This window comes from Mobula hypostoma, chromosome 4 (genome assembly GCF_963921235.1).
Source record: "Mobula hypostoma chromosome 4, sMobHyp1.1, whole genome shotgun sequence".
NCBI classification, from domain to species: Eukaryota; Metazoa; Chordata; class Chondrichthyes; order Myliobatiformes; family Myliobatidae; genus Mobula; species Mobula hypostoma.
In genome coordinates this window covers 157,340,344-157,353,535 of record NC_086100.1, presented here as the reverse complement: position 1 = coordinate 157,353,535, position 13,192 = coordinate 157,340,344, and the positions used below count along the sequence as shown (strand labels likewise).

General features: G+C 40.6%; 1 protein-coding gene across 2 annotated transcripts in view; it reads right to left on the bottom strand.

The window, feature by feature from the left end:
* The window catches only part of lef1 (lymphoid enhancer-binding factor 1), a 177,483-nt gene extending 165,390 nt beyond the window's left edge, over positions 1 to 12,093 (bottom strand). For both annotated transcript variants that reach the window (XM_063046806.1, XM_063046805.1), the window contains exons 1-3: positions 11,574 to 12,093; positions 11,336 to 11,405; positions 11,075 to 11,202 (exon numbers count right to left, since the gene is read on the bottom strand). In XM_063046806.1, the coding sequence (XP_062902876.1) occupies positions 11,075 to 11,202; positions 11,336 to 11,405; positions 11,574 to 11,789 (414 nt within the window). In that variant the 5' untranslated portion in view covers positions 11,790 to 12,093. The remainder of the gene's footprint in view (positions 1 to 11,074; positions 11,203 to 11,335; positions 11,406 to 11,573) is intronic.
* Between the last annotated feature and the right edge of the window lie 1,099 nt (positions 12,094 to 13,192).

The following is a 13,192-nucleotide window of genomic DNA, read 5'->3' as shown; positions in this document are numbered from 1 at the left end:
AGTCTTTATTTCTCGACAAACCTCATTAAAATACATATCTAGACATGTTGTTCTTTGGACAATGTATGTAGTATTTGGATGCTTCATTCCTCTATGTTACAATAGTGACAATGTTATTTACCTGTGAAAGGTGCAATTATTATGGTTTTAAAAATTACAGCTGTGCAGATATTCATACCCGATACCCATATATGGATCATTGGCAAAGAGAAGCTCAGAATCTGAGTAAGTATCCCTTTTATTTTCAGATGAATAAAGTTTAATTTCTATTCCAGTTTTCTAAAGAGTAACCAGGATTGGGAAATAAAATAGGAAACATGCTCATTCTAGCTACCAAATTCTTACTACATACTGCATAACCTGGGGAAAGAATGCCTGCAGAACCCAGCACCAATACTGCTTGCTGCTTCAAGTATGTGGACCACCAAAATCATTGCGAGAAGGTGCAGAATAATGAAGAGCATATGGTTTCCAGATTAAAAGAAAAATGACACATTTTATTTAGACTAGAGAACATGTTCTGGATTGGGTGGGTAGAGGGCACTGGGATCAGATTCTACCAGCCACTGCCCAAGTTTTAGATGAGAAAAGTGGGAACAAATGAGGAGTTTCTTCTGTTGGAAAGGCTGGGATCAAACCAGAAACATGACAGGTTTGCATAAAGAACAAAGCTGGGGACAAGTTGAGGTACAATACAAACAGCCCACTCATTCTCTTCACTGGCTCAAACCAGCTTGGAGCATTAATGTAAAACAAATACAATATTCATTCAGCAGAACTTTCAGTCACCTATCCTAAAACCCTGTAGATATTACTTTTTTCCCTTATCCTCCCATGAAACAATTTGGAATACTTAATACAACAAAGGTGTACTCAAATACAAGATGCAATTGTTCGGCATGTACTTACTGCAAAGATGAATTCAAGTACACTCCAAGCCTAAAATTATGTTGAACTATGACTGAATAATCTGCACAGGTAAAAGCAAAATGAAATGCACATCACTGACCTGGCAGTGCTTGCCTTAGCTCAACAGGAATAAGGTAATGTAACAGATACATTCAGCCAATATTCAGCCAGATTCTGAATCTGGAATTTGGTGATGGAAGCAGATGCAATTGTAATTTTCAGTGGAGAGTTGTAGAGGAAAACTTACAGGAAAACTTACAGAAAGGTCAAGGATATAGACAACTGGATAGCATTTCCCATCTTTCTTATATTGGCATTTACAGTTATCTGAAATGATATGAAGGAAATCCCTGTCCTTCAATGCTTCCAGTGCAAACCCCACTGTTTAACAAATCATCCTCCGGAGTAAATCCTTGGCAACAGTTTGGCCACGATTATCAATGACTTAGTGAAGTGACAACTGACTTCCATCACAAGCTTGGAGCAACTTCGACCCTAGAATGGAGTCCACTTATTTTGCTACAACCTTTGACCCTGACTGCCTCATCATATCAATCGCCAATCTGCCTCATCACTTATAATAATGCAACAGAGCCTGAAAACAACTTCAGCTATTCATATTAGCAACTAAGGTCAGACTCTGGGCAACCAATGTCAGTTGCAGAAGTTGAGAAATCAGCCCAGTGCCCTACAACACTAGAGGCCCAATTTTCATACCAGTTGTGATGATAAGGATCTGGAACTTACTGACTGAATAGATCAGAAACCCTAGTCACATTTAAAGAAGTATGTGGATGCATGCTCACAATGCCACAGCAAACAGGAGAACTGACCTGGTACAGAGAGGTGGGATTGAGCTGGGCAACGTTTTTCAGCCAAACATGGAAACGATGGGCCATAAGACCATAAAATGTAGGAACAGAAGTAGGCCATCTGGCCCATCGTGTCTGCTCCACCATTCAATCATGGGCTGATCCAATTCTTCCAGTTATCTCCACTCTCCCGCCTTCACCCCATACCCTTTGATGCCCTGGCTAATCAAGAACTGATCTGTCTTTGCCTTAAATGCACCCAATGACTTGGCCTCCACAGCCGCTCGTGGCAACAAATTCCACAGATTTACCACCTCTGATTAAAGTAATTTCTCCACACCTCTGTTCTAAATGGATGTCCTTCAGTCCTGAAGTCGAGCCCTCTTGTCCTAGACTTCCCTACCATGGGAAATAAATTTGCCATATTGAATCTGTTCAGGCCTTTTAATATTCAGAATGTTTCTATGAGATCCCCCTTCATTCTCCTGAACTTCAGGGAATACAGCACAAGAGCTGCCAGACGTTCCTCATACGGTAACCCTTTCATTCCTGGAATCATTCTTGTGAATCTTCTCTGAACTCTCTCCAATGTCAGTACATCCTTTCTAAAATAAGGAGCCCAAAACTGCACACAATACTCCAAGTGTGGTCTCACGAGTGCCTTATAGTGCCTCAATATCACATCCCTGCTCTTATATTCTATACCTCTAGAAATGAATGCCAACATTGCATTCACCTTCTTCACCACCTACTCCACCTTTAGGGTATCCTGCTCAAGGACTCCCAAGTCCCTTTGCATCTCTGCATTTTGAATTCTCTCCCCATCCAAATAATAGTCTGCCCGTTTATTTCTTCCATCAAAGTGCATGACCAACATTGTATTTCATTTGTCATTTCTTTGCCCATTTCCCAAAACTATCTAAGTCTCTCTGCAGGCTCTCTGTTTCCTCAACACTACCTGATCCTCCACCTATCCTTGTATCATTGGAAAATTTAGCTATAAATCCATTACTCTCATAATCCAAATCATTGACATACATCGTAAAAAGCAGCGGTCCCAACACCGACCCCTCTGGAACTTCACTGGGAACTGGCAGCCAGCCAGAGTAAGATCCGTTTATTCCCACTCTGTTTTCTGCTGATCAGCCAATGCTACACCCATGCTAGTAACCCCACTGTAATTCCATGGGCTCTTATCTTGCTAAGCAGCTTCATGTGCAGCACCTTGTCAAAGGCCTTCTGAAAATCCAAGTATACCACATCTACTACATCTCCTTTGTCTACCCTGTTTGTAATTTCCTCAAAAAATTGCAGTAGAAACCATGCTGGCTTTGGCCTATCTTGCCATGTGCCTCCAGGTAATCTCATCCCTAACAATCAATTCCAACAACTTCCCAACCACTGATGTCAAGCTAACAGGTCTATAGTTTCCTTTCTGCTGCCTCCCACCCTTCTTAAACAGTGGAGTAACATTTGGAATTTTCCAGTCATCCGGTACAATGCCAGAATCTATCGATGCTTTAAAGATCATTGTTAATGCCTCCACAATTTCTCCAGCTACTTCCTTCAGAACCCAAGGGTGCATTCCATCAGGTCCAGGAGATTTATCCTCTCTCAGACCATTAAGCTTCCTGAGCACCTTCTCAGTCGAAATTTTCACTGCACATACTTCACTTCCCTGACAATTTTGAATGTTGGTATACGGCAGATGTCTTCCACTGTGAAGACTGATACAAGATACGCATTCAGTTCCTCTGCCATCTCTGCATCTCTCATTACAATATATCCAGCATCATTCCCTATTGACGCCAAATTGTCTCTTTCTGTGTCGGGAATTGTCTATGATTCTTTGTTGCAAGGCATTTCATAGAAACAGTCTCAAATAAAATTTGATACTAATCCACTCACTTAAGAAAATAAAGTATTACCAAGAGCCTGGTTGGAGAGGTAAGCTTTAAGGAGTATCTTAAAGCAAGAGAAAGAGGCAGAGTGACTTCAGGAGGGATTCTGGAGATGTCAGGCTTGTCAGTTAAAGACACAGCAACCAATGGCAAAGAAGTAACATTCACGATAAAGGACGAATGAGGCTCTCAGAGACAAGCAGAGCTGGAGAAGATAACAGGATTTAGGAGTGACATTCTGGAGGCATCTAAAAACAAGAATTCAAATTTTAAAACGGAGGCATCACTTGAAACCTCAGCATGCGTAGGAATGATAGGTGAGAGGCTAAAAAAAAAGCAGAAGAATTCTGAAAGACCTCGAATTCAGGGAGGGTGGAGCAAGGCAGGTTGTACAGTAAGTCATGCAAATGAATAACAAAAGCATGTGTGAAGCTATCAGTGACTGAGGAGCTAAAGTGGGCCAGAATAAGACAACACCGAACATACGGTTTAACAGGCAGTATATTTCAAAATATAAACATTTTAAAAGCTGACATAACCTCTTGATTCACATTCCCATAGTTTATAATATGCAACATTTAAAATACATTCCAATCCATGTGGAGTCCTACACCGGTTTCATGTTAAATGAAATAGAGCTAACAGCACAAATAAATTCCTTGATAATAAAAACCTTGGCTGCTCCGAATGTCTCAAAACTGCTATGAAATTATAAACGGAGCTCCACATCATTTCTACTCGGGTATGTTACACACACAGCAATCAGAATAAATTTTGTTGCTCATCAATAAGATTAAAAAGATTTCAACAGCAGATACTTATACTTAATATTTACTTGTCAGTTGCAATGACCCAGGGAATTCTCCGTACTCGGTGGGGACCAAGAATGTCGTACAGTAAAATAAGAGAGTTAATGCTTTTCATTATAATTCTACGGGATCCCTCTTCATTAATGGTTACTCTGCAATATTTTCTTCTTTGAAGCTTTGGTCCGTCATTAAGCAAGCCTTTGAAGCTCTGCCTGTTGTTAATTCTAACAGTGGGAAGCAAGGTCACACCAATGGGGGTGTCAGGTCAGGACCAATTCATCCAGCACCTCCACACAGGGCACGTCAACATGAGAAGTTGACTATCTTATGTCAAGTTCTTTCCAGCAATATGGTTTGGTATTGTATTTGTTTGTTACGGTAATATTCTCTAGCAAGGAGAAAGATGTGTATGTACGATCGTTACATTTTTGGGTGACTATAATATATTGCTGAACTCGTTTTGGGCAATAATGCATTGCCAATCAGCACAAAAAAAACTGAACACAAAATAAATGCACTGCCTTCACAGTTGAGAGGTAACACAACAAAATTTATCATTTAAAGATAATGTAGAAAATAGCACTGGCTTCATGGGTTACAGCCAAGGGCAGCCAGCATGATTTACAACCTTAACATGCAAAAATGCATTGAATACCTTATGGAATGATGGCGCTTGATCATAAGGGATTAAATACAGAAGCCTAGAAATCATCCGATGTGATATGTGACTTATGAATATTTAAAGTGCCCAAATCAAAATGATTTTGCCCCTCTTTTATCAGAGGTACTAGCTTGCTGGATAATAAAAGGATTAATAACTCCAAAGAAAAGTGATACTAAACAGATTGGGATATTTGTAATCTGCTAACCCACAGGGTGAGTTTTGAACTATTTTGTAAATATATTTTGTAAAATAAAGCACAGGGTACATCAGTTTTGTCAATTTTACTTAATCCAGAATTGTCAACAGCTATACTTTTCACCAACTGCTTCCACAATGTCTGAACAACGAAAGTAAACCACAATTGTTAGCATTGTACTCTATTTGGTTTTAATAGTATGCTTAAAGCATTCTGGATTCCTATAAAAACATTTCCAAATTAAATAAACAGTAGAATAACCTGCTGCATCTTTTCACTGAATTTAAAACCATAAATTTTCTTTTTAGGAATAGACCTTTTCGTTAGTTCACTGACTTACATTTACAGAAGGTGTTGCTATCTGCTTCAAGTTGCTTGGAAAGACCAAGCAAGAGAGATTGCATTTATATAGCACCCTCTGTGCCATTTTCAGGACCTCTGAAAGCACTTCACAATCAACAAAATGCTTTGAAATTGTAATATGGGAAACAACAAGTGATTTGTACAGTGTAAACTCCCACAAAGGGTAACACAATGATAACTGCTTGGAAATGTGTGATAAGTATTTCCAGGAGTCTTCACTTACCTTCAAAATATCACCATGTCTGGGGATGTTTTGGGGGGTATTTTTACAGTTACTTGAGAGGGCAGGTGGGCCTTTCTGTAATGTATTTTTCTAAAGATATCTCTGAAACAGCACAGTGCTCCTTCAACATAAGATGAAGCATCATCTTGGTTTTCGATCGGTTTTCTGAATTTATTATAATTAACTCAAAAGCAGATTTATATCACTTATCTGCTATTATATAAGGTGAAACCCGTAAAAGTGATTTTTCTTTTCTGTGTAACTGTGGAGTGGAATAGGAAGGAAAGGGACTCACCACCCAATCAACTGTGAAAACCTGAAATACAGAGGTGTGGGATAACAGAAGGCAATACAGAATGGAGAGGCACCCCTGAGTGATACAGTACTACATTTTCCATTGGCTACATACTTGTAGATGTATGAACTAGGAACAAGAGTGGCAACTCAATACCTTGAATCTTTTCTACCACTCAACAGAATCATAACTTCAACTCCTTATTTCTACCTGTCCTTGATAACCTTTCATATATTTGTCTCCTGAAAACTGAATCAAAATATGTCACCTCTAGTCTTTGGAAAATCAGATCATCAAAAATGTTCTGATCTTTCCAGTTATATGATTAGTCAAGCTCTTCTCCAAAAGAATTTCTTCTATTGGACTTTTGAAAAGTGACCATCATTTCAGACCATGCACGTTGTTAACTGCCAAAGCTGATAATTTTCTATTTTAATATTTGAGCACAGCAGGTCATTTTCACTAAGCGTCATGTGTCATAGTCAAGTTCACTTTTCAATGAAGGCAGATTACTGAATGTTGAACCATAGCAGGCACCCTGGGCAAACAACATCCTCCTTATCCAGGGCACCTGTATCCAGTCCTCACACCTATTATGTGACATAGGTGATATAACCGTCATAAACTAAGGAAGGTAAAGTGTGTATCATTTATTCTGTCCTGGTGTATAATTTATTTTGTCCTAATTAAGTCTAGACCAATAATGCAAAATCTTTTCTGAGAAATTAAGAAATGATAGCTTACCAAAACAACAATCAATATAGTGCCAAATTTAGTTTCAACCTCTAACAATAGAGGCAAGATTCTCACGTGTCTAGCAAAACCAAGTACTGTTGCATTCTTGCCATCACATGAGCCTCACCTGAAGCAGACTGCATTATTCACAGACTGGCACTGATACTGAGCCAAATACCTAAACCCTGCTTTAAATGACCATCCCTTTTGACACGTACAATCTGTCAAGGAGTGAAGGTTTAAGACACCTAATAATAGGATTTACAGCAAAACAAATCTAACCCCATAATTGCCATATCAGTTACCAAAGAAATTAAACTGTTCCTTTGTATGATGCAAAAGGAATAAATTAGAGAATCAAATAAGCATCGTACAACTGTGATTGATACAGAAGGGGTCTAAGTGGCAGAAAATTTATTCTTTCTACCTTAAAATGGTAAGCCAGTGACAATGACCAACAACCTGCATTTTTAGATATCACTTTTAACATTGTTAGTTATTCTTAGGCACTTTGCAGTGACAAAATCTGACAAGAACTGACACCAAACTATAGGGGACATCAGCACAGGTGACTGACAAGACTTACTGTAGATCTAAAATGTATAAAGGTAGTGGGAAGCAGGAGAGATCCTGAGGCCTAGATAGCTGGAGACAGGAAGAAGCAGAAGATGCCAGCACTGGAAAAATGCGGAGATCTGAGCAGTAGGGTTAGAAGAGGTTAGGGATGGGAAAGGATAAGAAAAGAACAAGAACTTCACTGACAATTGCTAGCACAGATCAGTAAGCAGGGGGATGATGGGAGAATTGCACCCGGTACGTGTTAGAAGGCATCTTTACATGTGGGCTTGGTAATCAGAAGCCTCTGGTGAAAGTAACCATTTGCAGATTTTTGATCTGCTCAGTATTGTAAAACAGATTAGACAAAACACTTAGGACCACTACATGTTCCCTTGTTTCCAAGATTCCCTGCCCTGAACAAACTGAACAAAGTTGTGACATGTTTTACCTTGGAGCATTAGGGCTACCACAGACCACATTGGGCAGATATATGGTGAGGTCTCTAGGCATACAAAATATGAGTAACATTTACTTTTGAGTCAATCTGCTGCTCACTCTTTAGCACCCACACAGATTTATTTTTTACACAGAATTGTACATTTCAACTTCCTTTTTAACAAGACTGTTCACAAAAACATGAAATCTTTATCCTGTATTATAAGCATTATGGAAACCTTTGCTTTACACTTGATTAACCAAAATGGTGTACATCTACTTCGATTACAAAGAGCAAACGGTACCAATTGTTTTCTCCAATACTAATAAATTTTTCTACTTGAATTCAATAATCAAACACTAATCTCATATTTTCACTGAACAGGACACATAAATTCTAATCCAAGAGCAAAGGCAACAGACACCTTAAAAAACAGTTTACCTTCAAAAAGATTTCAGATTTATAGCTAATTTGTACTGTAGTGGCAAATCTGCATTGCCACTGCTCTGAGCAATGAGAAACCTTGCTATTTAATGTACGGAGGTTTAACATGCACCTCGCTGCGTATCTGGCTGAACACTTCCAGTATTTTCCATTTAAACTTCAGATTAACAGCATCCACAGTATTTTAGCAGCGTTTTGTATTGAACGGCGCCTGCTACAAAGCAAAACTAAATGTCCGAAGTAAAACTGAACAACCTTTCGGTCTTCTCGCCCTCTTTTGCCTCGTACCTCCAACCTCAGTGCAATTCACCCTGTGCATCAAGGCTGTAATTTGAAACCGTCTGAGATATGCCGAGCTTCAAAGGAACAGTAGCATGTAAACACCAACACAGAATGAATTCTATCGTGTTAACAGAGTGTTATACCCAGTTCTGTCAGAACTATTCACATTACAAGTGTGTAATATCCACAACCGCTTCGCTCCTGATCCTGTTGCACACATGTCCTCACAACTGCAGAACACACACCAAAATAAATTTCTGCTTGAAAAAAAACAGGTAGCTGGAACCCCCTACTCCGACTACCTGATTAATTAGGAAAAGGATCAGGCGCAGTGTGAAAGGGATGTCCTGTAGTTACGATGAAGATAACATTTAACTTGGTGAACAAATCCTGGCCACTTTTGGTTTGACACTGGGTTTAAAAGGCCTTGGAGGAAAGAGAAACCAGATCCAAGCACTGAAAAAGCTCTCAAAACTCCAGTACCCCACCCCTCCCCCATGCGCAGGGTGACCACAGAATGCCGCAGGATTGCATTTGCCTAAAGCCACACTTTAAAACTTCGGGCTGCGGGGGTTGTTGCTGTCAATTCGGGTCCACCTGAAGAACTATTCAAACATCTGGCAGTTCCACCGTAAATTGGTGCAGATGCGTCAGAAATAGGCCAATGTATTGTTGTTAAAGTGCCGTGTGACATCACCACAGCAGATATGTCCACGCTAATCAATGTAATTTACTATCAAGTACCTTGTACAAATGTAGAGTGTTCGCACCACAGGGAAAGGCCATTCAACTCGACCAATCTACGCCTAGAATGATACAGAAAATAGGCCTCCGCCTACATCACTCAATCTGCAAATCTATCCATTCTGTCCCCATCGTATATCATGTAGCTTCCTGACAATTCCTCACAATTTCCTTCAACTATGCCACGAGGAAAAACATTCCCCATATGAATCACTCTGAAAAGAAAATTATCCTGAATTCCTTTTTCTTCGTAAGCAGTTCATATTTACAGTCATCACTTTTACATTTCCCTAAAGACATCACTAGATTGTCTGACTTCTTCAAAAATGCTCCGGAGACTAAAAGCAAAAAAAAACTAAGAGATTATATATAATTATCCCAAACATGTAGTTGCCCCACGGTTTAAAATATATTTATTGTGGGCATTTGACAATATGTCAACTAATAATCATTCTGCTACAATTTTATCCACAACCTAATGGTAGACCATCAACCAACGCAGGGTATATAAATTACTTCAGGCAGAGGCAGATGATCCCCTCCTAACTGAACTGTCACTAGGAAACTACCAAGCTCGCAAGTGGGTAGTTGACCAATAGGTGTGAAGTAATGTCTGGGAATGGTTAAAACTAGAGCATGTCAAGCCTTCAATTTCTTACTGTACCCACACCCAGGGCAGAAAACGGTGAAACCCACAGACACATACACACATGTGCTTCGTAATGGTCCAAAATACAGTACTTCTTCAAAGCTTGACATGTAGCATCTGAACCAAGATTTTAACCAGCCTTTCCTCTAGATGCTTAACCTTGTAACGGATTGGCTCACGAGGAGACCTTGTGGTGTTTCGGTAAATTTTCATTTCAGGTAATCAACTTCCATGGTAGATTCAAGTGACCACATATAGTTCTGCAGCACTTACTGAAGCCAAAGCACTCCGACATTACGGTTTCTGCTACTGGAGGCATCTCCTTAATTCCACCATGAAATTTTGAGTTCACAGCCTTCACACAATCTCAGCTCCACTTTTTATTTAAAGAATGGGATCTATCTGCCACCGAAAAAAATCGCTGCAGTCAGACAAGCGGCAATGCAGAGTCTCCTTGACAAACACCAGAACCACCCTCCTTCAGTCAAGACTCTTCCCCACCCTCCCTATCCCCCGAGGGATTGTGGAAAAGACAAGCACTGCAAATAACTGCCCCCTTGTTCTATCTTCTTAAAAACGTCTTTTATTTCTCGCATTAAATCACTGAAAACGTGCCTCCTCCCGGCCTCTTTAAAGTTAGCGGCTAAAACTGCTTGTGTTTGTTTAAAGTCGCTCTGTGTGCGCGGAGGCAGCGAGGCGACGTAACACAATTTCCTATCTACCATACATACCATCCGAAATTTAAAACAAAGTCAAAGAGGAAAGGTCATGTGCAGATTTTATATTGAAGGATTTAAAATTAACAGATTGATCGTACAATGCATTACCGCACGCTAACAGACACACACACACACACACACACACACACACACACACAATAAGTACAACTTGAGTGAAGCAACAGTCCCATCAATAACCTAAGGGACAACGTGGACAGGTGAGCTGTACGGTGCTCCACCCGTAGCGGGCAATGGTACCGCTCCAAGCCCATGTAAAAGTGAAGGACGGGAGGTTTATCCGTTAACGACTGTGCGGCTGCAGCCGCTTGACTCACCGTTCTGGCGCCCGGAGGGGAGAGGGAGCCGTTGTTCACATACGGCTCATTGCTAAGGTTAGGGATCATAATGTAGCTGGGCTGGTAACCACAGAAGGCCGGACCCATCGTTCCATCCTGCCGTTTCCCTGTTTAAAAAGTTTATTGCAAATATTATAAAGAGGCCCAGCAAGAGACTGGGATATTGCAGGCGAATTGTACTCTTTCAGTAATCAAAACGCACACTTGATTCAGAATGTAAATAAAACACGGGGTCCTCACCCTCCTCGGTGCCCGGACGGCGTACTTTATCCCGAAAGCCATCCTCGTTAACCTGCAATCGTCTGCCCACCTACACAGTCGGTAACACGGTTTTTTTTTGCGGGGGGAAGGGTGTAGAGAGAAAAGTAGAGGTTATTGAGCGACTGTTGAAAGTATTCAGTGAGAGAGGACAGGGCAGAGGGTGTAGGGAACGTAAGGAGGTTGTGTCCGCGCTCTCGCTTCATGCTTCCCATTTTACCTCGGGCTCCCGCGAGTTGCTACCGCCGCTGTCTCCGCTGCCCGGGTTGATCTCCGATTCATTGACCAGCGATGACTTGAGGTCCGCCAGATCCCGTTCTTCGCTGCCACTGATCTCTGCCAGGATTTTCTCCTCTTGCTCTCCTTCGTCTTTAAACGAAATCATCTCGTCGTTCGCACCCAACTCTGGGTCGCCACTGCCGTTTAACTGCGGCATCCCTCCCTTATACCGTGGAGGGGAAGTTTATATCTAATAATGTAGCAATATTAATTTATGGGTAGTGTAGACAGTCTTGGGAGAGAGAAAAATCTGACTTTTATTAAATAAAGCCAGTCTTTGTATGTATATACCTAAACTCTGAAATAAAAATAGTGAAAGCGCAAGTTCCAACAAGAAGATAAAGTACTGATTCCCCTTCTCTGGTTAAATGCAAACTCTATCTTTGCTTGCTCTTTCTCTCTCTCTCTGTCTTGGGAGTGAAGCTAGTTAAAGCAAGCCCAGAAGACTAGTTGGTTGGTTGTATTAGGAGACGTCGGAGATTCTTGCAGCAAAAAAAACGAGGCGAGGAGGAGGGAGAGGGGAGATCAAAGCTGCGCCGCTGGCCTGATTGACAGCTCTGATTGACGGGAGAGATTTACAATTGTCCTCCCGGAACTCTAATGAGATTCAGAGCAGACTCTGCAGGCGGAGACCTAAGAGATTTTGCAAATTTACCAGCACACACAGAGAATTTTTTAATCAAACCACAAAATAAACAGTCCTATTTTGAACCCCACTACCAGACCTGTTTTTTTGTGGATAATTAAACCTATGTGTTCAATAGAATCAATTTTAACAAAATCAAAATGTAACTTGGGGAAGCATTTTTTTTGCGGGAGGGGGTGGAAACATTTTCCCACTGATTCACTAAAGTACAAGGTTTTTTTGTTGATATTTAATCAGTGGGTTTCGGCCTAATATAACTCATATTTTCAAGCGCCTTCACACGGACAATCCAAGGGACAGAATAAAGCATCCTCCAGTCAGGTCAACTTGAAACATTAGATCAAAAGACTTTGCATTGCTGCAGGTATATTAATGGATTTTGGACAGCTCTTTACAAGGTGCGCGGCCTCCTTTCTATTACAACGCAGGAAAACGATGTTATGTTAAAACCAGGCAGGGAATAAAAACGAAGGAAATCAAAATAGTGTCGACCACAATAGTGCAGCCACTTTCTCCGTCTGTTACTTAAGGGGCGGGTGTGTGTTTCTGAAAATCTAACCCCATGTAAATAAATACGTGCCTGAAAATGTAAAGTTCTGATTGAGACAAAGGAACATCAGCGACGAATGGGGATGTCAACTTCACAGGACATCCTGGATATGTCACGTTGAATAATGCCGGGGAAATGCTATCTTTTCAAAAGCGCTTTTCTACACTTGAACCAGTGTCCAAACCTCCCCCACAAATCAATCAGGAATCTTTCGCTATATGACTATTTCAGATAACATTCATACTTGCAAAAATATGCCTCACAAGTTTATATAATAAGCTCCATGGGATTTACGTGTGTATTTGGAAGAAGGATTTAAAAAGAAAGGGTTATGTGAGATAAGGTCTCCTAATGAGCGGGGAAG